The sequence below is a fragment of the Pseudonaja textilis genome, chromosome 2 (assembly GCF_049901715.1).
Source record: "Pseudonaja textilis isolate UNSWEBS1 chromosome 2, rPseTex1.2, whole genome shotgun sequence".
Classification (NCBI taxonomy): Eukaryota; Metazoa; Chordata; class Lepidosauria; order Squamata; family Elapidae; genus Pseudonaja; species Pseudonaja textilis.
The window spans coordinates 9565995-9592337 of record NC_141991.1 but is presented as its reverse complement, the minus strand read 5'-3'; the positions used below and the strand labels follow the sequence as shown (position 1 = coordinate 9592337).

The 26343-nt window shown below is 38.3% G+C and overlaps 2 protein-coding genes across 2 annotated transcripts in view; both read left to right on the top strand.

Annotated features, from left to right (window-relative positions):
- Positions 1 to 20412, top strand: part of LOC148126692 (vomeronasal type-2 receptor 26-like) — a 29568-nt gene extending 9156 nt beyond the window's left edge. Inside the window, exons 2-4 of the mRNA XM_087928327.1 lie at positions 1989 to 2201; positions 5798 to 5924; positions 18763 to 20412. Coding sequence (XP_087784453.1) covers positions 1989 to 2201; positions 5798 to 5924; positions 18763 to 19616 — 1194 coding nt within the window. The 3' untranslated portion in view covers positions 19617 to 20412. The remainder of the gene's footprint in view (positions 1 to 1988; positions 2202 to 5797; positions 5925 to 18762) is intronic.
- LOC113452183 (vomeronasal type-2 receptor 26-like) overlaps positions 1 to 26343 on the top strand; it is a 193539-nt gene that overhangs the window by 88039 nt on the left and 79157 nt on the right. The window lies entirely within an intron of this gene.

Below are 26343 nucleotides of genomic sequence, written 5' to 3'. Positions count from 1 at the left end.
TTGTACACTTATGGAAAATGAGGTTCTTAATGGCTACTTCTCATTAAGGAGCAATTGGAAGGTCTGGTCTCTTCACCTGTTCATTTTTCATGAGCACACCTAGGTTTTTACTTCACTTTTTGAAGCTTCACTATCGCTTGATTTTACTTCTGACCTATTTCATAACCCATTGCTGTACTTTTACAAATTACTTTGACTGGCCACGCCCCCATCTATTCTCTGCCTTCCAAGTCCCAGCTGAGTCCTGGCTGGGTCTTCTTTTGTTGTCCTGCACAGGAGAATGGAGCTGGAAAGCAGGTTAGTGGAGTGGGGATTTTACAGTATCCTTCCTTCAGGAGTGGGGAGGGTGTTAGGTATGGGTCTGAGTAAGAGGCTTTCCCCATTGAATATTCAACACTGGGAATGGAGATTTTGCAATATCCTTCCCCTGCCATGCCCACTAAGCCACATCATGCCCACCAAGCCACACCCACAGAAACAGTAGTAAAAATTTTGGAATCCCACCACTGATACACACACACACATACATACATATGTGTATTTGTGTGTGTGCATTACATTTACACAGGATTATATTACAAGTTTTGCTCTTTCTAGTTTTTTTTTAAAGACTTTTTAAAAAACAATGATGGAAAAAAACCATCTTTCTTTAACCAACTTTAATTTTGAAGGAAAAAACACATTTCCTTGTGGACACTGGGCTATGACTTATTTGCTTCTCTTGTCCCTGAAGAAAGAAATAATGTGTTTCTGGGAAGCATTTGAAAAAGAATGCTTTCTAACTTAAAGGTTTTATTTGAAGATATAAGAAAAATGTGGTGAGTCAATAACAGTTGTTCAAACTCAAAATAACATCCAAAAGCAGGAAATAACAGTTGGACTTAATTTGCAACTTGATGAATTGGAACCTGGTCTGTTGCTGTCTTATGTGAAGAAGTACTTGCTTTGAAAAGTATGGTTCTGCCAGAAAAGATTGAAAGGAATAGGAAAATAAGAAATTCTAAGATAATGGAATTGATGAAAGACAGACTGCATTTTTTGGCAAGAGGAATATTGTGCTGTTAAGGATATTTTTTTAACAATGGATGTTGCATAGATATTTATAACAGAGTATGAACGTTAGAAATGAGATGCAATTGTTGGGAAAGTTCCCAATTAAAAACTTAAGGAAAGATTTCAAACTAAATGAGGGTATTTGATCCTGGACAGATCAGAGATAATGATTGGAGTGATTTGTGGTAATTAAGAATATGTGTAAAGTTGTGTTACTTTTCAACTAGGGGGACAATATGTGTTTTTCTCTTTTATTCTTTTAAATACACTTTTTAATTGTTCTTGTCTATTCTCATTTTGTTAATTTTTTATTTTATTTCGGATTTTGTATTTTAATTTTCTCAATAACATAAACATTGAGAAAAGAAAAAGAAAGATCTAAATTGTAGATAACATCTGTTTGTTCCTATACAAGATCACATAGTTTGTGTCAACCCTGAAGCTAACCTGACTGAACCCATCTTGGAGCTTTAATGTTGCCACACTGGAGTGAGGGATAGGGAGGGGAGATTAGAGATAGCTGGGGTTGTGTAGTCAAAAGAAAATACTTTCCCCTGGAAATCAAGGACATTCTCACACCTGGCTGGAGGAAGGAGGAGTGATTCACTAGTCCAGTGGATGATGCTTTGATTGGGCCATGTGACTGATTGTTTGGGGATTGAGGGGAAATGTCTACTTTTAATTAGATGAAAACCAAGGAGCCTCTCAGTGCCAGTTTTCACCAGATATGTGCCAATATGATATTTCCAATAAAGCTATTCTTTGGGGAATCTACCTGCCTCTGAGTTATTGCTGGTGGTGGATCTATTACTTGGAACCCTGACAGTTTGTTAAGTCCTATTTGCAAGAATTCTAAAGATTCAAATGGGGAATAACAATAAGAAACCAAGGTTTCTGCTTTTAAATTGCTGGGTTTTTTTTTTCCCCCATTCTAGTTCCACCCCTTTCTGGAGAAAAATGAGTTTTTCAATCTTTCCCCATGGAAAATGTACCTGGACCAAAATGGAGAAATAGCAGCTGATCTGAACTTCATAAGCTGGCTGGTTTTCCCCAAGACGGATTTCATAAAAAAGAAAATGGTGATTTTTGAAAGACAGAGACTTATCATCAACCAAGGTGTTCTGTCATGGCTAAAGTTGCTCAACAAGGTGGGTGAAACATTGCTATCTTTCCTTTTTTTTCTAAAGTTTAGGACCCATTTCAACTGGGCTAATCACCGAAGTTGTTGAGCTTCACAGAGAATTAAATATGAAGAGTTGAAACCATATAGGTTTTTTAGGCTGCTTGGGAAAGTTCAGTGTTATTCCATTTTACCATTTACCATTTAATATCTCCATCAAACTTCCGAGAAACTGCAAGTACTGAGTAATGTGTTCTTACTAGCTTCAGGTTGCTTTTTTCTTTGCAAATAAATAGCACAGAAGAAGGCAATGCTATTGACCAGTGCCTGAATTCAGGTTTGGACTTCTTGGAAGAAATATCCATCTGGGTTCACTTCCAAGTGGGAAGAAATACACTGGAAACATGGAGGCTACTTGGAAGGATAGTTTAATGGTGAAGCAGAACCACCAAGTATGTGTGATTCTGGGTAGCTGACCACATGAAAGAGAGAGAGAAAGAGAGAGACCCTCTCTTGGGCTTTGAATTTGAGATTCCTGTTCCTGTGGCAAAGGCATGTATCCTACTGGTTTCTGTCAGACTCCCATGCAGCTATGCAGTCATAGCTGAAGTTGTCTGTGTCCCAGGCTTGGTTGAATCTTGTGGGGTGATGCAATGAAGGACAATTTCCTATTGTGGCTGAATGGCTTTGCCCTGAAGGATAATCCCATCATCCTGGAGCTGAGGTCTTTTGTTTTCTAGATAGACTGGCCCAGGGATTGGATCCGACCAGTATAACTACCGGCTCTGTTGCTCTGCGTTGTGTGTGCATGCACAAGTCACACGAGTTGTGCAAGTTGCACGAGTTGCATGAGTCACGCGAATTGCATGAGTCACGCGAGTCGCGCAAGTACAATTTACGGCCTGCTGAGCAGCGCTGCGTGCAAGTGCACAGTGGTTGGAAAAGCCCCTTTTTCCTGCTTTTTCAACCATAGCTGTGCTGCACAAAGCAGCTGAGGTTGAAAAAGCAGAAAATAAAGGACAGGTAAGAGCCCAGGTGGGCAGATGGGCCAAAACAGCAGCAGACATAGAACCGGTTCTATGTCTGCTGTTCTTCAGAGCAACCGGTTCTAGAGTGCTGGACAGAACCAGTAGAATCCCAGCTCTAGACTGGCCCAGTCTTGTCTTGTAGATAAGCTGGCACCAAAATATCTGTGGGGGGCAGGGAGCTGGGGTCTTTTGTTTCTGTTTCTTTTACAGTTTTTTATTTCTCTTTTAGGGGAAATATTCTGCCTTTTTAATATTTCCTAGAATATTTCATTCTTCTAGGAGAGGGGTGGGTGCTAACTTTCTACAGACTGAATCAGATGAAATTGAAACATTATTGGATGGAAGTCTTGTTGGTCCTATTGGGACATAGGTTTTATATTGTCCTGCTTAGGCAAAATCTTTTCTGAAAGGGCAGGTCCATAGTTTGTGAAGTTCTTAAGGAGACCAGACCAGGTCAATGTTATCCATGCCTCTCTTTCACCTCACTGGGATAGAGCAATAGAACTTCTTCTCCTAGGAATGAGCCGCAAGGCTTTCAGTTCACCATGAAACACCACCATCCTAGTTGACCTAGGAAACTGAAGCACTGAAACAAGACTTTGATCTAAAGAAAAGTCGGTCCTCATATTGGCAGTAACAAGGGAGAATTTGAAAGGAAATGCTACTTAAATTTTGCCTTTTTCTATTAAGAAGGCATTTCATCTGTAAACCCCTTGTAGGCCATTGTTTATCTTGATTGTTAGCTACCTTTTGTCTCTTTGGGGGAAAAGGAAGTCTGCAAATTTAACAAATAATAAATTTGAGTCTTCCTTTCCATGCCAGTTGATGTCATCTAATTATAGTTCTTCACCAGAAAGGACCCTTTCTTGGACAACTAGCTGAGCCTTAGAAATATCCCTTTCTGACAGAGAGTTCATTCTCATATGCAGAGGTGGTATTCAGCAGGTTCTGACCAGTTCTGGAGAACCAATAGTGGAAATTTTGAGTAGTTTGGAGAATCGGCAAATACCATCTCTGACTGGAGATTTTACAGTATTCTTCCCTTGCCACGCCCACCAAGCCACGCCCACAGAACTGGTAGTAAAAAAAATTGAATCTTGCCACTGCTCATATCCCACTGTTCAGAGTATTGCAGCATAAATTCAGCACCAGAAAAGTAAACACAGATGTCTGAGACTTCATTTGACTTCTTTATAAACATATAAAGTAAATTTTACAATACCAGTTGTAGATTTCTCCAACATGGGGCAAACTCAAACAGAAGCAGACATATTACAGGTTCAGAGCAGAACAGCAACTCAAGAGCTCAGAAACAGTTTCACTTTAGTTCAGCAGGCAAGCAAGATACAGAGCAGAGGAGAGAAGCAGTTTCATTTTCAATAGACAGACTCAGAGCTTAAGATAGCTTCAGAGCTGCAGAGCTTAATATAGAGCCATGCCTAGGCCATTTCTAGTTTCAGTTTCCAAACAGTTCTCATTGGCTGACTTAGTTGCTATACCTATTCATTAGCTGACTTTGTTACCATGCTCTATTCCAGTTTATGAATATACTGTGACACCCCCACCCTGCAGCAAAGATGCCTAACTCCGCATCAACCCTGAAGTTGGCCGAACTGTGGCCATTTTTGAGGGGGTAGCTTTCCTTTAGGGAGTTTTCTTATTTTTTATTTTATTTATTTTGTCAAGTGATTATTAGATAACAGGTATAAGTATACACATGGTTATGAATACATGAAATGGATGTGAATAGGAAAAGAAAGAAACAATAGGACAGGGACAGTAGGCATGTTGGTGCACTTATGCATGCCCCCTACAGACCTCTTAGGAAAGGGGTGAGGTCAACAGTAGACAGTCTAAGGTTAAAGTTTTTGGGGTTGGGGGAAGAAACCACAGAGTCAGGTACAGTATTCCAGACATTGACCACTCTGTTGCTGAAGTTGTATTTCCTGCAATCAAGTTTGGTGTGGTTTCTTCTCACAGCTTCAGAGCTGACACAGCCTGGAGTGAAGGGGCCAAGTGGGGGGAGGCAGTAGTGGGGTTCATTTTTTAAACTACCAGTTCTGTAGGCGTGGCTTGGTGGGTGTGGCAGGGGAAGGATACTGCAAAATCTCCATTCCCTCCCTGCTCCACTAACCTGCTTTTCACCTCCATTCTCCTGTGCAGGGCAACCAAAGAAGACCCAGCCAATCAGCTGGGACTTGAGAGGCAGAGAATAGATGGGGGCGGGGCCAGTCAATTAACTATTTTAAAATGAATAGAACCTCCTACCTTTAAATCATGGCTATACGAAGAACGGAGGAGTGCACGTTAATAAAACCACGAGGAAAAACGGGTTGTCTCTTAATGCTTAAATATTTTCTCAATTACTTCCTCCAGACTTTATTAAGTAGAAAAGTCCTTTATTACAATGAGATATGTCAGAAGCAAAAAGGGGAACTAAAACAATAGTTACGTCTTCTACATCTGTTGGAATGGGTCATTGATTTCATATTTACCTAAGTGAAGCTTAGATACAACTCAGCTAATCTTCATCTCAGCCTCCGTTTTTCCATGGATGCTGAGTATTTTCTTTGGAATTCCTTATTTTTCTGTTTAGTCCTTGCCTCAGTCCAAATGTGTGGAAAGTTGTCGTTCTGGATTTGTCAAGCGGGCTCGAGAAGGCGAGCCAGTTTGCTGCTATGACTGTGTTCCTTGTCCAGAGGGGACCATCTCCACTCAGGAAGGTGGGTAACACTGAAGAAAATGAACAGCCTTGTGGAAGTCAATCTATCCATAACACTTTAGTGAAACTACATATTGAAAGGCACATTGACATTTAACTGTTCTGTTGATTATTTTCAAAATGCACAATTTCTTATCTAAAAGGAAGAATGGAAAAATGACCTTGAATAAGGTGATGGGTAGAGGTACAAGGGAATGGCAGATAGGGTAACCTTTACTTTTGCCAGAAAACATATCTCTTCTGCTTTGTTCTTTGGATGTTGCATTCCATTGTTATTTCTCTAGGGACACTTGAGTTCTGTAAAGTTTGAGGAATTGTTTTAGGTCCACTTCCCAAAAGAATTATTGCAACATGTTTTACATGGGGGTCCATTTGAGGATCACTGAGAAGGTATCACTGATTCACAATATGGGAACAGTTAAGGGCTCAACTCATTACTCCAATATTACCATTGGTTCCAGTAGCCATTCCAGATTATTTGAGGACTTTTTGTGTGTGTCAGACAACTAGATTGCACAGACATACTTTGAGTCCAGTATATTAAGAAGGCCAGCTAGGCGCCGAGATGGTACAGCTTGCAATCGAGCTCTATGATTGCAGCCGGTATCTTCGCACCTGGCTGGTCCAAATGGACCTAAACCATCCCGTAGGGATGGTTATTGTGTGGGGTATACCCTGTGGATCCCAGGGACACTGCAAAGTCCCTGGATGACCCAGGAGAAGTCCCCTTTGCTGGCGGTGGAGAGGCAGCACCCTAGCTGCTGAAGTCAGGGCAGCTCCGGAAAGGAAGAGGCTGAAAGAGAAAGTGTGTTGGCTGGGTGAGAAACTTTTTTTTTAATATTTTGAGGCTTGAAAGGACACTTTGATTGTTAGAAGAAATCTGTGTGATTTTTGACAAAACTGAATAAGCGGCGTTTTTTAAGGGAGACATCAAAGCGAGGCTTTATTTTTATTTTATTTTTTTGCTACCGGACTTCATTGTTACTTAGTAGATAACTGGACTGGTTTTATATATATATATTTCTCCCTTTGGATTTTTTAATTTTTTTTCCTAGGCTAGAGGCTCCCTTTGGTTATTTCTCTCTTTGTATATATATGTATATATTTCTTGTTCTTTTTTTTACTTTAATTATGCTTTTCTGAGAGGAGGGGGGAAAGTGAGAACTAAGAAACTGTAACACTGCCAACTAGCGGCTTGAAAATATCTTACCTGAAGTGGAGAGAACTGTGAAAGACTCCTTCTCAAGGACATTCTAATTTGATAAGATAGAGGGAAGAGCACAGCAGAATATTATTACAGGTGCTCTTCTGGATTTCTATCAACAATTAAATATCTATGGCTTGGCTTTGAAGCTTGTGGGAAAAGGAAGAGAGTCATAACAAGAGCCTTGGACAACTAAACAGAGTGCAGTGTGTTGTTTCTTTCTTTTTAATCCTTTTTTAGTTTTGCTACCCCCCCCCCCCACCAGCATTATTGTAAATTTTTATTTTAGCAATGTCTTTATTTTTACTTTTTATTTTCAAGGGGAAGCCTTAGAATTTCTCATTTTTATTTTTATTTTTTTCCTTTTTCATTGGGATTTTTGTTTTTTCTATCTATGCTCTTGGATTATTTTGGCCTCCTTTTTTCTTTTTTTTTTTAATTGAGATTTTCTAGCTGGATTAAGGTGTGAAGAACCTGAAGAAATCTTTTTTTTGCTTTGTCCTTTATTATTATTATTATTATTATTATTATTGGGTCTTCTTCTTCTTTTTATTTTTATTTTTTATTGTGGACTATTTTATAATTGGATTAGGGTCAGGAAGAACCTGAAGAATCTTTTTTCTTTTTCCTCTCCTTTTCTACTGGGCTTTTTACTATTGGACTTTTCCACTCTGGATTATAATTGGCTACTTTCCTAATTGGATTAAAATTTGAAAGAATTTGAAGATTTTGAATCATTTAAAATGAGCAGGAAACTCATACCTCCAGGTGCCTCTATATCTACTTCTGCCTCTCCACCATCTGGAGGACAACGTTCAATTCAGGTAATGTTAAAGCAAGACAAAGAGCAAGAAAAAGTAACCTTACAGATGATTATGCAAGGAATTCAAGACCTTAAGATAAAAACAGACACCATTGAACAAAGAACAGGGAAGACTGATGAAAAAGTGGAAAATATCCAACAGATGATGGTGAACTACGATGAGAGCCTCCAAAAAGTTGAAGAAGAGGGTAAACGAAGAGAGGAGAAGATTGGAAATATTGATAGTAGATTAACAGTGGTTGAACAAGAAAAAAGTGGGATGCTGAAGTGGGAGATGGAGAGATCAGAATTCTACCTCAGATTTCAAAATATAGAGGAAGAAAAAGGGCAAGACTTGGCTGCGATAATGATAGAAATCTTTGTTGGGTATATGGATACACCAACCAGGTTTGGGTTGAATAAATATGTAAACCTAGGATTAAGTGTCTTGTAGCTTTAAGCACAAGAAACTGCAATGTCATTGTGGGTGCGGTTGCAGGCAGTAATAAAGGTAGGAAGGGAAACGTAATAGACCCTGCTTCTGGATGCACCTGGTTCTGTTCCTGGTCTGCTGCCTGCTGTTCTGGAACGTCTATCTGCTTACTTTGGAGGCTACTGTGCCAGATACCATTTCAACTGAACACAAGGACTGTTTGCTTGGTGAGCTGAGGATTCAGCGTTGTCTTTGAGAGAAAGGTATCGGGAGGAGAAGACTTACAAGCAGATAAGGACATTGTATTTACTGTTAATGGACTTGATAACTGGATGGATATACTGGATAATGATATATGGACTGAATGACACTTCTTACTCTCTGTGTGTATTAAATAACTATTTTAAAACCACAAACAGTGTTTTTGTCTCCAGTGTGTGTATACTCTTGGGCCCACTCTCTCTCTCATTTGCCTGCCTGGCTGGACTGCTGCTGCATACTCTGCTTGGGGGTTTATCCCCAAACACTAACATTGGTTATGGGCCCAGCGGAGTGCACAGTCTAGTTAACCAGGATATAGCAGTGAGAGCTGGTGGGAGTTGCACACTACTGTAGATACAAACTGTTTGTTAAATAGTTATTTTTCTCAAGAGAAATGGCACAAGTAAATTTGCCAAGTCTGTCCATGATATCCAGACTAGATGGAACAAACTATGTTTCATGGTCACTGAAGTGTAGTTTACTGCTACGAAGAGAAGGTTTGTGGAACATAATAACAAACCCACCAGATGTATCTAACTTAAATCCTAATGATGAAGAGGATTATAAAAAGATACAGGACTATGAACGAAAGAATGAACAGGCTTTGTGCATCATAGGTCTCACTCTGTCTGACCAGCAACTCATTCATATCCGTGGAGTGGAAAATGCTGCAGACTGCTGGGATAATCTCAAAAGGATTTATGTTCGAGACAGTGTAGGAGCTCATATCAATCTTACACGGAAGCTGTTTAGAACACATCTTGAGATAAATGGAGACATGTTAACTCATTTAAACTGTATGAAAAGCATTTTTCAAGAATTGCAAGAAAAAGAGCTTATATTTAATGAGTTGCAACAAGTATACATCATACTGTCTTCTCTGGATCCAAGCTATGATGATTTTGTGACTGCATTAGAGGTATTGCCAAAAGACAGTTTATCAGTAACTGAGATAACCGGCAGGCTATTAGAAGAAGCCAGGAGAAGGTTTGAACGTGACCAGCTGAGGGAAGATAAGAATAAGGAAGAGAAATTATCTTCAAAGCTTGAGAGAAACCAGCTGTGTAAAGTAAAGCACCCGGAAGAAGAGAAGTTATCTTCAACGGCATACACAATTAAAAAGTGTTTTAATTGTGGAGGCAGAGGACATTTGGCAAGATTCTGCAGGAAAGGAAAAAGCCAGAATGTAAAGAAGCCAAAGAAATCCTTTGAACTGGCCATGTTTGGCAATTGTGATATGAAGAACGATATATGGGTGGTGGACAGTGGTGCATCCCACTGCATCACGAGAGATAAGACAAAGTTTGTAAAAATGTCTACAAGCTCACAACGTATATCACTCGCCAATGGCTGGCACCTCAAGGCCAAGGGTGAAGGTATTGCTTATTGTCCATGTTTAAACCAGAATATAAAAATGTTATATGTACCACAGTTAAAGATGAACTTACTTTCTGTAAGAGTATTAGATAAACTAGGGTATGTAGTTACATTTAAGAATAATAAGTGCATACTGGAGAGAGATGGCAAAAAGGTAACTACAGCTTTAAATGGAACATTATATGTCTTACATGATAGTAAGAAAGGGGAGGCACAGACTGTATTTAATAATATCAAGCCTCATGATGAATGTATCCATTTATTGCATAGACGTTTGGGGCATGTGAATTTTAAAATGCTAAAACGTACAGTGGAGTTATCTGAAGGAATAAGGTTAAAACCCTGTGATAAGTATTTGCGTTGTAATGTCTGTTGTGAAGATAAGAGTAAAATAATGCCTGCAAATAGGCTAAATGGTTTCAAAACTAAAGAACCTTTAGAAGTAGTATTTGCAGACATTATAGGTCCAAAGAAACCCAGTATGGGGGGTGCTCGATATATACTGAGCATTATGGACCATTACTCTAGATATGGGTTTTGCTATCTAATGAAAAGCAAAACTGAAACATATCAACATTTCTTCAACTGGTTAAAGTTTGCTGAAAGAAAAACCAAACGGCAAATTATAACCTTGGTGACAGATAATGGTACGGAATTTGTTAATAGCAAATTCCAGAATAGTTTAAAGGCAGCTGGAATAGCTCATAAGACATCTGCACCATACAGACCACAGCACAATGCATATGTTGAAAGGCGAGGCCAAACGTTGCAGGCAATGACCCGTACTATGTTAACTGATTCTGGGTTACCTGATTCTTTGTGGGGGGAGGCCACAATGTGTGCTAATCATTTATTAAATAACGTGGTTAACTCAACTACTGGTGAAATACCATTCACCATGTGGCATGGCAGGAAGCCTGATCTGAGTTACCTGCACACATTTGGTGCACCAGCATGGGTGCATATCCCTACACAACTCAGGCGTAAAGGGCAACATAGAGCTAAACAATTTTTCTTAGTTGGTTACCAAGCTAACCATAGGGCATATAGATTTTGGGAGAAAAGCACATCTAAGGTGTTATGTAGTGCTAATGCCCAATTTCTAGAGCACGTAGGATGGGATAAGTTAGAGCAGGATAGCAATAACGAAGTGGTTATTGAATCATATAGAAATCCCATTAAGTATCCCTGTAACTTTAAGAAAGAAGTAAAGCAAGAAGTACAGGAAGAATTAGAGCCCCTAGAGGAAGAAATAGCTAAAGATGAGGAACAGGTAGTAACTCAACCAAGCCCAGTAATACCCAGAAGGACTACACGTATTTCTAGACCGCCTGATAGATACCAGGCTAATACAGTGTGCCAGGAAAATAGAATCCCAAATACTGTGGATGAGATTAAAAGATATCCTTCTAAAGAGAAAGAAAATTGGTATGCAGCAATTAATAAAGAATTGAAGTCTTTGAAGGATATGAAAGTGTATGAAAACGTGAGATTACCTAGTAATGAAAAACCCATTGGCTGCAGATGGATTTTTAAAATAAAAACAGATAAGGATGGAAACACAATCCATAAGGCAAGGTTAGTAGCCCAAGGCTTTAGACAAAGTGCAAAAGACTATGATGAAGTATTTGCACCTAGTCTGAAAGCAGCAACTTTAAGGGCAGCATTAGTGTGGGCAGCAAGCAAGCAATATATAGTTAACCATTTAGATGTGGAAACTGCTTACTTGCATGCTCCACTAAGACATACTGTTTATATGAAAAGGCCTAATGGATTTAAAGGAGACAATAATAATGATAATGATTGTTGGTTGTTAAAGAAGAGCCTATATGGTCTTAAACAATCGGGCTATGAATGGAACCAGTATATTGTAAAGGAACTGACCAATATAGGGTTTAAAGCTGGTTTAGCCGACCCATGTCTATTTAAGAGAGAAAAGAATGGGAAAATATCATTATTATTGTTATTTACTGATGATATTGCTCTGATAACTAAGACTAATGATGAAGCAAATGAAATAATAACATCATTAGCCAAGAAAATAAAAATCAAGCAATTAGGGGAGATAAAGAGATATCTAGGTTTAAATATACTGAAAACACAGAAAGGTTTTAAGATATCTCAGGAAGATAAGATATCTAAATTGCTAATAGATTATAAGATGGAACTTTGTAAGCCTGCAAAGACTCCAATGAGTCAGGATATTTGCAAAATGGATACACAAAGTCCCAAATGTGATAAGGAACTGTATCAATCTTTGGTTGGTAGCTTATCATATATTAGCAATTGGTCAAGGCCAGATATTGCTTTTAGTATTAACCAGCTGGCACGACACAATAATGATCCGCTTCAATGTCACTGGATAGCATTGAAAAGAATCCTAAGATATCTTAAAGGTACATTACACCATGCACTGTATCTAGAACCAAAAGGTGATCTCATATTGAGTGCTTATGCAGATGCTAGTTTTGCAGCAGAAAGAGATACTAGAAAGTCGACTTCAGGAACAGCCATAATGCTGGGTAAGACATTAATAGGCTGGAAGTCAATAAGGCAACAGCATTTAAGTTTGTCTACTATGGAGGCAGAATTCTCCTGTTTATCTTTATTGTGTACTGAGTTGATTATGTACAAACAAATGTTGAAGGATATGGGTATAACTGTAACTTACCCTGTAGTTGTACATGAAGATAATCAGGCAGCAATTCAAATGGCCACTAATATTGCAGTTAAAACGAGAAGTAAACATACAGATTTGAGGTATCTTAATGTAAGACAGTCAGTACAGAGTAAATTGATACAGCTGGAGTACTGCATGTTGGAGGACAATGTAGCTGATCATTTTACTAAGGCCCAAGGTGCTATTAAGCATCTAGAGAGTTGTGAAAAATATGGGCTTAGAATGTAAAGGTTATATATTTATATCACCCAAAAGGGGAGAATGTTGGGTATATGGATACACCAACCAGGTTTGGGTTGAATAAATATGTAAACCTAGGATTAAGTGTCTTGTAGCTTTAAGCACAAGAAACTGCAATGTCATTGTGGGTGCGGTTGCAGGCAGTAATAAAGGTAGGAAGGGAAACGTAATAGACCCTGCTTCTGGATGCACCTGGTTCTGTTCCTGGTCTGCTGCCTGCTGTTCTGGAACGTCTATCTGCTTACTTTGGAGGCTACTGTGCCAGATACCATTTCAACTGAACACAAGGACTGTTTGCTTGGTGAGCTGAGGATTCAGCGTTGTCTTTGAGAGAAAGGTATCGGGAGGAGAAGACTTACAAGCAGATAAGGACATTGTATTTACTGTTAATGGACTTGATAACTGGATGGATATACTGGATAATGATATATGGACTGAATGACACTTCTTACTCTCTGTGTGTATTAAATAACTATTTTAAAACCACAAACAGTGTTTTTGTCTCCAGTGTGTGTATACTCTTGGGCCCACTCTCTCTCTCATTTGCCTGCCTGGCTGGACTGCTGCTGCATACTCTGCTTGGGGGTTTATCCCCAAACACTAACAATCTTGGCTGATGCTTTGGAAATAACAGAGGAAAAGATGATGGATGGAGTAGATGAGATATACCGAGTTTTTACAAGATATGCGATGAGAAATAACCTACCCAGAGAAGTTCACATTAGATTTACTAAAAAATCCATCAAGACACAAATTTTACAAGCAGCAAGAGAGAAGATGTTGAAATATAAAGGCAAAGGAATCTTGGTCTTAAAACAAATACCTAGAAGAGTGAGAGAGATGAGAAGAGAATATCAATTTCTGACCAAAGTGCTATTGAAAAAGGAGGTGAACTACAGATGGCTGATCCCGGAAAGATTGATGTTTACATGGCAAGAACAGAGACACAGAATTGATTCAATTGAGAAAGCAGAACTCTTCTACGCAGAAATTTTTGGAAGGAGAGAGGAAGAGGCAGAAAAAGAGGTCCCATTAATTGAATCCCAAGAGGAACAAATGGAGATTGAAAAAGAAGAAGGTGTGATAGGTGGACAGGTGGATATCAAAGACCAACATGAACCAAGATGTACAAGACCTGCCAAACCTAAATATAAAATATCATCATGGAAGAGAAAAAACTGATTACAATGAATATAAATGGACTGAATTCAGCTGCTAAGAGAAGGAAGATTTTTCATAAATTAGGGAAATTAAAGTTTGATATAATTTGCTTACAAGAAGTACACATTAAAAAACAACATGAACAATTGTTAGTACAGCCAAAACTAGGGAAATTATTTACTTCTCTGACTCAATGTAAGAAAAGAGGAGTGGTATTATATATTAAAGAGGCCACCCCAGCAAAATTGATTTACGCTGATGAAGATGGAAGAATATTAATGGTGGAAATGATGGATAATAATATAAAAATACTTTTGACCGCAATTTACTCTCCGAATGATAAACAAGAAGAATTCTATAAAAAACTACATATGAAAATGACTGGACTGGACTATGCTAATATAATTATGATGGGAGACTTTAATCGAATTGTGGACAATAAACTGGACTATATAACAATAACAGCAAAGCACAACAGAAATACACTTCCTAAATCCTTCTTTAAAATGACAGATGAACTAATTTTAAAAGATATATGGAGAGAAAGAAATGCTAAAACCAAACAATATACTTTCTATTCAAATAGACACTTATCATGGTCCAGATTAGATATGATCTGGATTTCAACAGAATTAATATCTAGTGTCCAAGAAATAAACATTGAAACAAGTATCTGGGCAGACCATAATCCATTGACAATTAAATGGAAGGGACAAAAAAAAAGATCGAGATGGACGTTAAATAATACTATTTTAAAGGAGAAGGACTTTACACAATGGTTCGAGAAAGAACTGGCCTTTTTCTTTAAAGAAAATAGAAAAGAAGATACTTCAACGCAGAATGTTTGGGATACAATGAAGGCATATGCTAGAGGCTTGATAATAGACTACATAAGAAAAAAGAATATTAGGAAAAGGCAAGCCACTAAAGCCTTGGAAGATGAGTATAAAAGACTTGAAAAAGAACTACAGAAAATGCCACAGAAAAAAGACATCAAACTGAAACTGGACATAACTAAACATAAAATGGACTTAATAGAGAAAGAACAACTGGCACAGAAAATTAGGAATGCTAAACAGAACTACTTTGAAGATGCAAATAAGCCAGGTAGATGGTTAGCATATAAGCTGAGAAAGGAGAAAGAGTCGAGGAAAATATCGCAGTTAATAGATGAACAAGGTCAAGTTTGTTATGGCAATAAAGTGAAAAAGGAAATTATCCGAGATTTTTATGGACAACTATACAAGAAAGAGAATATTGATGAGGAAAAAGTCAAACAGTACTTGCAGAATGCAAACTTACCTAAGATATCCAAAGAGACTGAAGAAATATTAGAAAGTAACATAACAACGATGGAATTAAGCCAAGCACTTAAGAAACAAAATAATGGGAATGCACGAGGTCCAGATGGGCTGCCTGCAGAATTCTACAAAATATTACAAGAATCATTGAGCATTCCACTTTTAGATGTTATGAATGAAGCTATGTTAAAGAAGATGATACCTAAAACATGGTCAGAGGCTTATATTACACTTATTCCAAAAGAGGAGGCTGATCCACTGCAAATTAAGAACTATAGACCGATTTCTTTATTAAATGCAGACTATAAAATTTTTGCTTCAATATTAGCAGAAAGACTTAAAAAATATTTGAATAATTTTATCCATCCAGATCAAAATGGATTTCTGCCAAAGAGACAAATTAGAGATAATATGAGAGTAATTCTGGACACTTTGGAATATTATGAGGTGCATCCTGAAAAGCAAATGGCTCTGATATTCTTAGATGCCCAAAAGGCATTTGACAATGTGAATTGGAGATTTATGTTACTCTTATTGGAACAGATGGGTTTTTCTAGAAGATTTATTCAAGCAATAGAAGCAATTTACCATGAGCAAACAGCAAAGGTAATGATGGAGGGAGAATTTACAGACTCTATTAACATAAGAAAAGGCACAAGACAAGGATGTCCCCTTTCTCCCTTGCTATTTGTATTGACTCTGGAAGTGTTGAATAGAAATATTAGAGAAGATAAAACTATAAAAGGAATGAAAATTAAAAAGGAAGAATTTAAATTACAAGCCTTTGCGGATGACTTAGTCTTTATTTTGGAAGACCCTATAGAAACAGCTTTGAAGCTATTGGAAAAGATAGAGACATATGGTGAGGTGGCTGGTTTGAAAATAAATAAAGATAAAACAAAGATTTTGTCAAAGAACATGCTACTAAGACAAAGAGAAGAATTGGCAGATCTGCTGAAAATCCAAGTTACGAACAAGGTTAAGTATTTGGGGATATATTTGACATCAAGATGTAGTACATTAAAAGAGAATAATTATATCAAACTTAAACAACAGATAGCCCTAGATTTGAAGAAATGGGAAAATTTACAACTGTCATTAATAGGGAGGATCTCAACAATCAAGATGAATATTCTACCCAGAATCTTATTTTTGTTTCAAACAATACCAATTAGAAAAGACTATTTTGAGGACCTAAATAAAATTGTGTTGTAGTATATATGGCAAGGTAAGAAAGCGAGGATAAAGCTAAAGCTTTTGCAAGATGCTAGAACTAGAGGAGGTTTCGGCCTGCCTAATTGGGAGCTGTACTACCAAGCTGCAAATTTGATGTGGGTTAAGGAATGGATAACATTAAGACTAGATTGTTGACACTAGAAGGTCATGATTTGTTGTTGGGTTGGCATGCTTTTCTATGGTGCAAGGGAACCAAAACACAGGGCTATTTTCGAAGACATTATATACGGGAGTCTTTGTGGTTAAATTGGGAGAAGATTAAAAAAAACAATGTTATTTGAAAATTCCAGTTTGGTTATCGACGATAGAAGCATTTTCTTATCCTATAATTTATAAGAAGGAACAAACAGTTAGATATGGGGAATTATTAGATGAAAAGGGTGAACTTAAATCGATACAAAATTTAGAGGAACAAGGTATAAAGATGAATTGGTTTTCATATGTACAAATACACTCAAGGTGTGATGAAGATTCCAAAACAGAGGGATTTTATGATAAACAGACTGATTTAGATAAGATTTTGACAGGTACTGATGAAAAATTAAAAAACTATATGGTTACTTATTGGGAATTAAGCTAGAGGAAGAACAAGTTAAAGAAACTATGATTGCTTGGGGGAGGAATTTTGGATATGGGATTGATTTAGAGAAATGACAGAAACTATGGTCGCAAAATTATAAAATGACAATGTCTACAGCTTATAAAGAAAATCTGTATAAGATGTTTTACAGGTGGCATTTTCCCCTGACAAGGATAGCAAGAATGTTCAAGAATAAATCTGAAAAATGTTGGAAATGTCATCAGATACCTGGTTCATATTACCATATGTGGTGGACTTGTGAGGACGCTAGAAAATACTGGACTAAAATCCGCATGTGGTTGGAAAAAATGACAAAGAAACACATAGATTTGAAACCGGAGCTTTTTTTATTGGGAATCCTACCAGATGTATACAGTAAAGACTTGAAATATTTGATTGTAAATGTATTAACTGCGGCTAGGATTGTACATGCAAAAAATTGGAAAAATGTGAAAATTCCATTGCAGGAAGAAATTATTAAGAAAATATTGGAATGTGCCGAGATGAGTAGATTGACATTTGAAATTAGAGAGCAAGAAGATAAACAATTTTATAAAATTTGGGACCTTTTCTATCAATGGTTGGACAATGAAATACAAAAATAGAATATTTAGAATGTTAGATAATAAGGAATATCTTTGTTTTTTCTTTTTCTTTTGCTACTTGACACTACATCTATAAAGTGTTTTTTTTTTAGGATAGAATTGGTATGATTATATGATTTGTTATAGAATAAATTACCTAAATTATAGTTATCTCATAAAGTATGAATGAATAAAAGTATAGTCAAATGATTTTTTTAAAAAATAATGATATGAGGATATATAAGTTTGGATTGATAATATGAGTTATTATGTAACATAATTGTAATTGAGACTACGAAATGAATGCACAAAACTGATGAACCAACTGACACACTGTTTGTATATAAGTATGGAAGAGAGCTGATGCTTTTATGTTTTGTCTGTTTTGTTTGTTTGTTAAAAAAAACCAATAAAATTGTTTTCAAAAAAAAAAGAAGAAGGCCAGCTAGAAGCCAGCTACTGGATGTTTGCCTAGAAAAGTTAACTGATTCATTATTTATCTCTAATAATTTAGGTTCCTTTCAAGAATTACACAGGAAATTTAGCACTTCTCCCAATTTCATAGTGTACATATTTGAAATATTGATACTTGTTTAGAAAATGATACTCTTCTTACTTTTTTTCTCAGGAGATTTTAGGAAATGCTTCTTGGAAAATATTCTAGTCTAAATAAAGTATATATTGAAAGGTAAAAGGGTGGAATATTAATAGCTATAGTACTTAGATTTATATACCACTTCACAGTGCTTTACAGTATTCTGAGCAATTTACAATGTCAACATTATTTGCATATTGCCCCCAACAAATTGGGCCCCCTTTTTACTGACCTCAAAAGGATGGAAAGCTGAGTCAATCTTGAACCAGTGAGGATTGAACTGCTGGCAGTCAGCAGAATTAGCCTGTAGTACTTACTTCTAACCACTGGGTCACCATGGCTCTTAATATTTAAAATATATACATTGCTTTTCTGTTTTTCTCAGATACAGAAATATGCACCAAGTGTCTTGATGATAAATATCCAAATCAGAACCAAATTCAATGTATCCCCAAAATGATATCCTTCCTGTCTTATGAAGAATATTTGGGCATCATTCTAGTCTCTTTTGTGCTACTCTTATTTATAACTACAGGCTTCGTGTTAATCATATTCATTAAATACCAAGAAACTCCCATTGTCAAAGCCAACAATCGGGATCTCTCTTACATCCTCCTACTCTCCCTCCTGTTTTGTTTCTTGTCTCCTTTTCTCTTCATTGGTCAACCAAGGAAAGCTACTTGCCTTCTCCGGCAAACGTTTTTCAGCATCATCTTCTCAGTTGCCATTTCTTCTCTCTTGGCCAAAACAATCACAGTGGTGCTGGCTTTCCTGGCTACAAAACCAGGAAACCGAGTGAAGAGATGGTTGGGGAAGAGCTTGGCTAACTCCATCATTCTTTCTTGTTCTTCTGTCCAAATTTTCATCTGTTCCATCTGGTTGGGAGTTTCTCCCCCATTCCCTGACTCCGACTTCCACTCCAAGCCTGGAGAGATCATCCTGCAATGCAACGAAGGGGCTGTTGTCATGTTCTACATCACCCTCAGCTACCTGGGCTTCCTGGCTGCCATCTGTTTCACAGTGGCTTTCCTGGCCAGGAAGCTCCCTGGGGCCTTCAATGAAGCCAAGCTGATCACCTTTAGCATGCTGGTCTTCTGCAGTGTCTGGGTTTCCTTTCTGCCCACCTACCTGAGCACCAAAGGGAAATACATGGTGGCTGTGCAGGTCTTCTCCATCTTGGCATCCAGTGCTGGTCTGCTGGTCTGCGTCTTCATCCCAAGTGCTACATTATCATTCTGAGGCCAGACTTCAATACAAAGGAGCATCTTACAACCAGGAGAAATTGTTAGGAATGTAAGTCACCTAACAGCTATTTGGGTTGGATAATATATAAACCAGGATAGACATTTTAATACTGCCTCTTTAAGAGAATACTAAATCTGTAATTGGGTGTGGTTCTCAAGCGGCCATAAGAAGGAGCCAGAAGCCTGGGTTGTCCTAGTCTTTGTCTCAGAAGAAGTCCCAGTGAGTCTCTGTTTCCTTCTGTTGGAGAGTTTTGCCGTTCCTTCTAATGACTGATATTTTGGATTTGATGTAAGTCTGATACTGAACTGTTTTTGACACTAGACTTGGTTACTAGATTATCCGTGAATTGAACACTGACTGCCTTACCTGTGAATGACTTTGGACTGCTTGTTTGAACTTTGCTTAAAGTTTCTGGAAGTAAAAACCTACATTTACTGGACAGTGTATCTGTGTGCTGTGTGTGTATTATTTAAACACTACTCTCAATATGTCTCCCTGTATGCGCCCATTCTCCTAATGAGGAATTATTTCAACAGAAATGTATAAATATGAGTTAGAGGAATTTTAAGTCTCAACATTTTCCAACTCTCCACACATAAGGAAGTGGTCAAACTGCTCTCCATTCATAAGTGGGGCTGTGATTATGCTTGAAATAATTAAAAGGCTTCTGAAATAATGAATGGAGGTATCCCCAGCCATGTATAGTAAAATTCCAAAATGTCCACTGAGCCTTTTTGAATTCTTCAGGCAGTATATCTGTCTTATGAGCCTCTGTGGGGCAATGGTTAGAGTGCAGTACTGTATATATATATATATATATATATATATATATATATATATATATATATATATATATATATATATATATATATATATATATATGGATCTTTGGTTGTTCGGGTTTTCTCCCTGCGTAAGATTCAAGTATTCTAGGCAACGTTTCGATGAAGTCTCATTCATCATCTTCAGGCTTCTGTCTTTGGCTCTTGCTTCTCAGACTATATATATGTTTTCTGAGGTTCTCGCGGGTATTTATATGTGGATCTTTGGTTGTTCGGGTTTTCTCCCACGTAAGATTCGAAGTATCTAGGCAACGTTTCGATGAAGTCTCATTCATCATCTTCAGGCTTCTGTCTCCGGCTCTGTGCTTCTCAGAGTAATGTGAGATTGCAGCTGCTTCCTCCTTTTAACTGCCAGTGGGGGTGGGACTTGATTGGGTGGGGGCTTGGCTGTGAACAACTTCCTCACACACCTCAACAGCCTACACCCCAAAATACAATTCACCATGGAAACAGAAGCCAACAACCAACTTCCCTTCCTAGATGTCTTGGTATACAAAAGATCCAATGGCTCCCTAGGACACACCATCTACCAGAAGAAAACACATACTAACCGCTATCTACATGCACTCTCACACCACCACCCAGCACAGATCAATTCCGTAGCCAAGACACTCATCTCCAGAACAAAATGCTTAGCCGATGAACAACACCAAAAAAACGAACTACACACTCTCACCAACGTACTTACAGCCAATGGATTCCAAAGAAAGAAGGTTACCCACCTAATCCAAAAAGAAACCCCAACCAAAATCCAAGACAGAGAACAAGAAAACGGCAAAGCCCTCCTCCCATATATAAAAGGCACTACAGACAAAATTAGCAAGATCCTCCAAAAACACAACATCAAAACAGCATTCTGCACAAACAGAAAAATATCCACCATCCTAAGAAACCCCAAAGACAAAATCGAATTAGAAAACCAAGGAGTATACAAAATCCCCTGCACTGCCTGCCCTACCACATACATTGGACAAACTAACAGAAGAATAAATGCACGCATTGAAGAACATAAGAACTCAATCAAAAAGAAGAAACGACCTCTTCCCTGGTCCAACACCTCAAAGCCACAGGACATGAAATTGATTTTAAAAATACCAGAACTATCGCCAAAACTGAACACTTCAACAGCAGAATAATCAGAGAAGCCATAGAGATAGAAAAACGCCCACACAGCATGAACAAACGAGATGACACCTCCCGCCTTCCAGCCATTTGGAAACCCGCCTTCATGAACAGACGAGTACCTAACATGAAGAAGGACACCAGACCCATACCCATGAGAGCCACACAAGATGCCACCACCACACTTCCATGTAGAAAACAGACTCTCACCCACTCAGAAGATGAGACACGACCATGGACCAGAAGCTGCACTACAGCTGCATCACTACCCACTTCAAACCCCCTCCGAGCCATACATGAAGCAAACCGACACCCACTATGAAGATGCAGCAGGACCACGAACTAGAAGCCAAACAGCAAGATCACAACTCACCAGCTCAAATCCCCAGCAACTAAGACTAACCGAGCACAACCAAGCCCCACCTGAACAGAACACGCCTCCAACCAATCAGAACACGGCTAACCCCAACCAATCAGAACACAGCCAAGCCCCACCCAATCAAGTCCCACCCCACTGGCAGTTAAAGGAGGAAGCAGCTGCAATCTCACATTACTCTGAGAAGCACAGAGCCGGAGACAGAAGCCTGAAGATGATGAATGAGACTTCATCGAACGCTGCCTAGATACTCAATCTTATGTGGGAGAAAACCCGAACAACCAAAGATCCACATATATATATTATATATATATATATATATATATATATATATATATATATATATATATATATATATATATATATATTTGTTTTCTGAGGTTCTCGCAGGTATTTGTATGTGGATCTTTGTATCTTCGGCAACTGTATGATTCAAGTATCTAGGCAACGTTTCATGAAGTCTCATTCATCATCTTCAGGCTTCTGTCTCCGGCTCTGTGCTTCTCAGAGTAATGTGAGATTGCAGCTGCTTCCTCCTTTTAACTGCCAGTGGGGGTGGGACTTGATTGGGTGGGGGCTTGGCTGTGTTCTGATTGGGTGGGGGTGTGTTCTCATTGGTAGGGGGTTTGGCTGTGTTCTGATTGGTTGGGGGTTAGCCGTGTTCTGATTGGTTGGAGGCGTGTTCTGTTCAGGTGGGGGCTTGGTTGTGCTCAGGTTAGTCTTAGTTGCTGGGGGATTTGAGCTGGTGAGTTGTGATCTTGCTGTTTGGCTTCGAGTTCGTGGTCGTGCTGCATCTTCATAGTGGGTGTCGGTTTGCTTCATGTATGGCTCGGAGGGGTTTGAAGTGGGTAGTGATGCATATATATGTTTTCTGAGGTTCTCGCAGGCTTCTTTCTTCGGCTCTGTGCTTCTCAGAGTGATGTGAGATTGCAGCTGCTTCTTCCTTTTAACTTGGTTGTGCTCAGGTTAGTCTTAGTTGCCGGGGGATTTGAGTTGGTGAGCTGTGATTTTGCTGTTTGGCTTCGAGTTCGTGATCGTGCTGCATCTTCTTCTGGGTGGGTGTGAGTCTATTTTCTACATGGAAGTGTGGTGGTGGCATCTTGTGTGGCTCTCATGGGTGTGGGTCTGGTGTCATACGTTGGTGAGAGAAGAAAACACATACAAACCGCTATCTACATGCACTCTCACACCACCACCCAGCACAGATCAATTCCGTAGCTGAGACACTCATCTCCAGAACAAAATGCTTAGCTGATGAACAACACCAAAAAAACGAACTACATACTCTCACCAATGTACTAACAGCCAATGGATTCCAAAGAAAGAAGATTACCCACCTAATCCAAAAAGAAACCCCAACCAAAATCCAAGACAGAGAACAAGAAAACGGCAAAGCCCTCCTCCCATATATAAAAGGCACCACAGACAAAATCAGCAAGATCCTCCAAAAACACAACATTAAAACAGCATTCTGCACAAACAGAAAAATATCCACCATCCTAAGAAATCCCAAAGACAAAATCGAATTAGAAAACCAAGGAGTATATGAAATCCCCTGCACTGCCTGCCCCACCACAGGAGAAAACCCGAACAACCAAAGATCCACATACAAATACCCACGAGAACCTCAGAAAACAAACACACACACACACACACACACACACACACACACACATTTTTTTGAAGTTTGGTGCAATGGATAGAGTGCAATACTGTATATATAGTGCTACATATATAGATTTCTTTTGAAGTTTGGCTTCAGGCTCATGATTTGATTAGATCATTTGTCGGAACCCTGACAATCACATTTTAAAATCCTAATCATGAAGTCTAAGCTTCCAGAAAATGCTCTTATAGTTATATATTATAGACCAATTTTACTATTGAATGGTGATTATAAACTGTTTATATTAGTTTTGGCTGATAGATATTTTTCAAGAGTTTATTCATGAAGATCAATGTCTATTGTTACATAAAAGACAAAAGACAATGTGAGAGTTGAATTGGATGTAATAGAATATTTACAACAAGATACTGAAAAATAAGCTGTGTTAATCTTCTTGGATACAGAGAAAACTTTTGATAATTTTCATTTAAAGTCTGGATGATATGGACTTTATATCCATTTATAAAATTTTATTCAAGGCCAGGGGAGGCTGAGAATTGGAATGAAAAAGTGGCCACAGACATTTAACCAACCTCCCTGATCAAAATAAACATTTAGACACAGACTGTTGCCTTAAATACATTCCAAAATGGTTTTGGGTTTTTTATAGCAGGAAACGACATGGGAACAAACTCACCAGAACACATACGTCTGATCTGTTATCCCTGGTCACAGATCAATAATTGTGAATCCCACTTCTGATACCAGTTTCTCTGGAATCAAAACACAGGACCCAAAGCAAAGAATCAGACCTCACTGCAGTGTTTATTAAACAATACGTTAAACATATATATTTTGTTTTATTATTAAAAAAATAAAATAGAGAACAGAAAAAAACCACATTCAGCACTAACAACAACAAATGAGAGAAAAAAGATTGTTGTACAAAAGAAAAAAAAGTGACCCAAGTATGGGAAGAAAAGCTCATCCCGGGTTCATTCCTCCAGCCCGGCTAGAGCCATCAGTGCTCAAGGACAAATAGGCAAGGATTCAAACTGCCAGGAAGAAGTTTAATTTTGGAAGCTGGAGAACAAGTGACAATTCAGCAATGGGATCTGCTCTAACTAGCTGACCAGTGAAACAGTTACTGGAGTTTTTATACTGTCAGCGTTCCAGGAAAAGAAACTCCAAAAGCAAAAGTCCAAGACAGGCATTTTCTCAAAGTTCCATTTTATTTGAGCTGTCATGCTGGCATATGTGGGAAAACCTGAAACTGAAAGTTCTGGGTTTTCCTCCAATAATTAAAAATTACAAATCCATCCCCTGCACTCATCTTTCCATCACATGCCCCAATCACCATCCTTTCCAACTTGAGACCTCCCTTCAACCACTCCTCATCCAGGTGCAGAAATAACATGACTGTTAGGGATACACCCTAGCAGAATCTGTACGGCAGGCAGGCAGGCAAAATATGTGAGATAGACGTTTTGTAGCTTACACTCAGTAAAACAGATACACCATGCTAGTTCAATAGTTTATTCCAGTAAGAGTTATAGCATAGTCAAAAAGTCCATATATCATTCACTAGTTCAGTCCGTCCAGGGATTATTCAGTTGCAAATTCCAGTGTCGAAAAATTCCAGTGTCGAAAAAGAGGTCAGTAAACTTACAAATATCAGTCCAGGAATTGCAGTAGAGATATAAAGAAGTCAAAACTCCTCTCTTCCTCCAGCAACTCAGCAACTCAGCAGTAGGGAAACACGCAGTTAACAAACCATCAATTCATCAAACCAGTCAATCGTCAGGAATCGTCAACAATTGTCAGGTTCTCTTGTTCCCTCTTATGGCGGTTCAACACCCACACCCAAAATTACATGCTTTGCAGTTTAAAGTGACACACACTTAAACTTACAATCATAGTTTATATATATTATTTTACCCAAACTACATTAGGTAACCTTGTTATTCCTAACAATGACCTTGTCTCTAAAGAAAAATGCTATTATGTCTAATTACAAACGCTCCATAAAATCCCCCCTCCCACATCCCCAAGCTCAAGAATGTGGCAGCATGGAAGCTTCTGGTGCTAATATGGCTTCCAAAGCTGACAATACCTTTTCTAGCTTTTGAGATTCAAATATTTCAATGGTGGTCTGATGGCGTTCCTTTTGATAATTTCTTTGGACTCGGTCATTCAGGGAGGAAGAGGTTAATCTTAGCCACTGGGAGGGGTGGAAATGAGTTTCAGTATGCATAAGTGCACCATACATGCCTCCTGTCCCTGTCCTATTGTCCCCTTTTAATTGTACCCATTTTCTGTATTCTTACTCATATTTATACTTATACCTATTATTTTGTAAGTGATTAACAAATCAAAATAAATAAATAAATAAATAAAAATATTGTGTTAATCCTGATGGCCTTAGCTAAAAGCAAAAGAAAGAACCATCTCTGGCTGCATTCCTGTGGTTTCACAGTTTACTTTAAGTTAAACTCTTGCCTGAGGACATTCTGCTAAGTGTCATGTGTCCAATCTTCCAAAACCAAGAAACAGAAATAAAAGGTTTGATTAACTGCTTTTTATTCTGGCAGGCCTGGAAACCTCAGCACATAGCAACCAAAACACCCTATCAAACCCTGCACCAGTAAACAGCAGTGTCCCCCAAGGCAGCGTTCTAGGACCCACACTCTTTACACTCTAAATAAATGAACTTTGCGATCACCTTATAAGCAACTGCGTTCTCTTTGTGGATTACATAAATCTATTCAACACTAC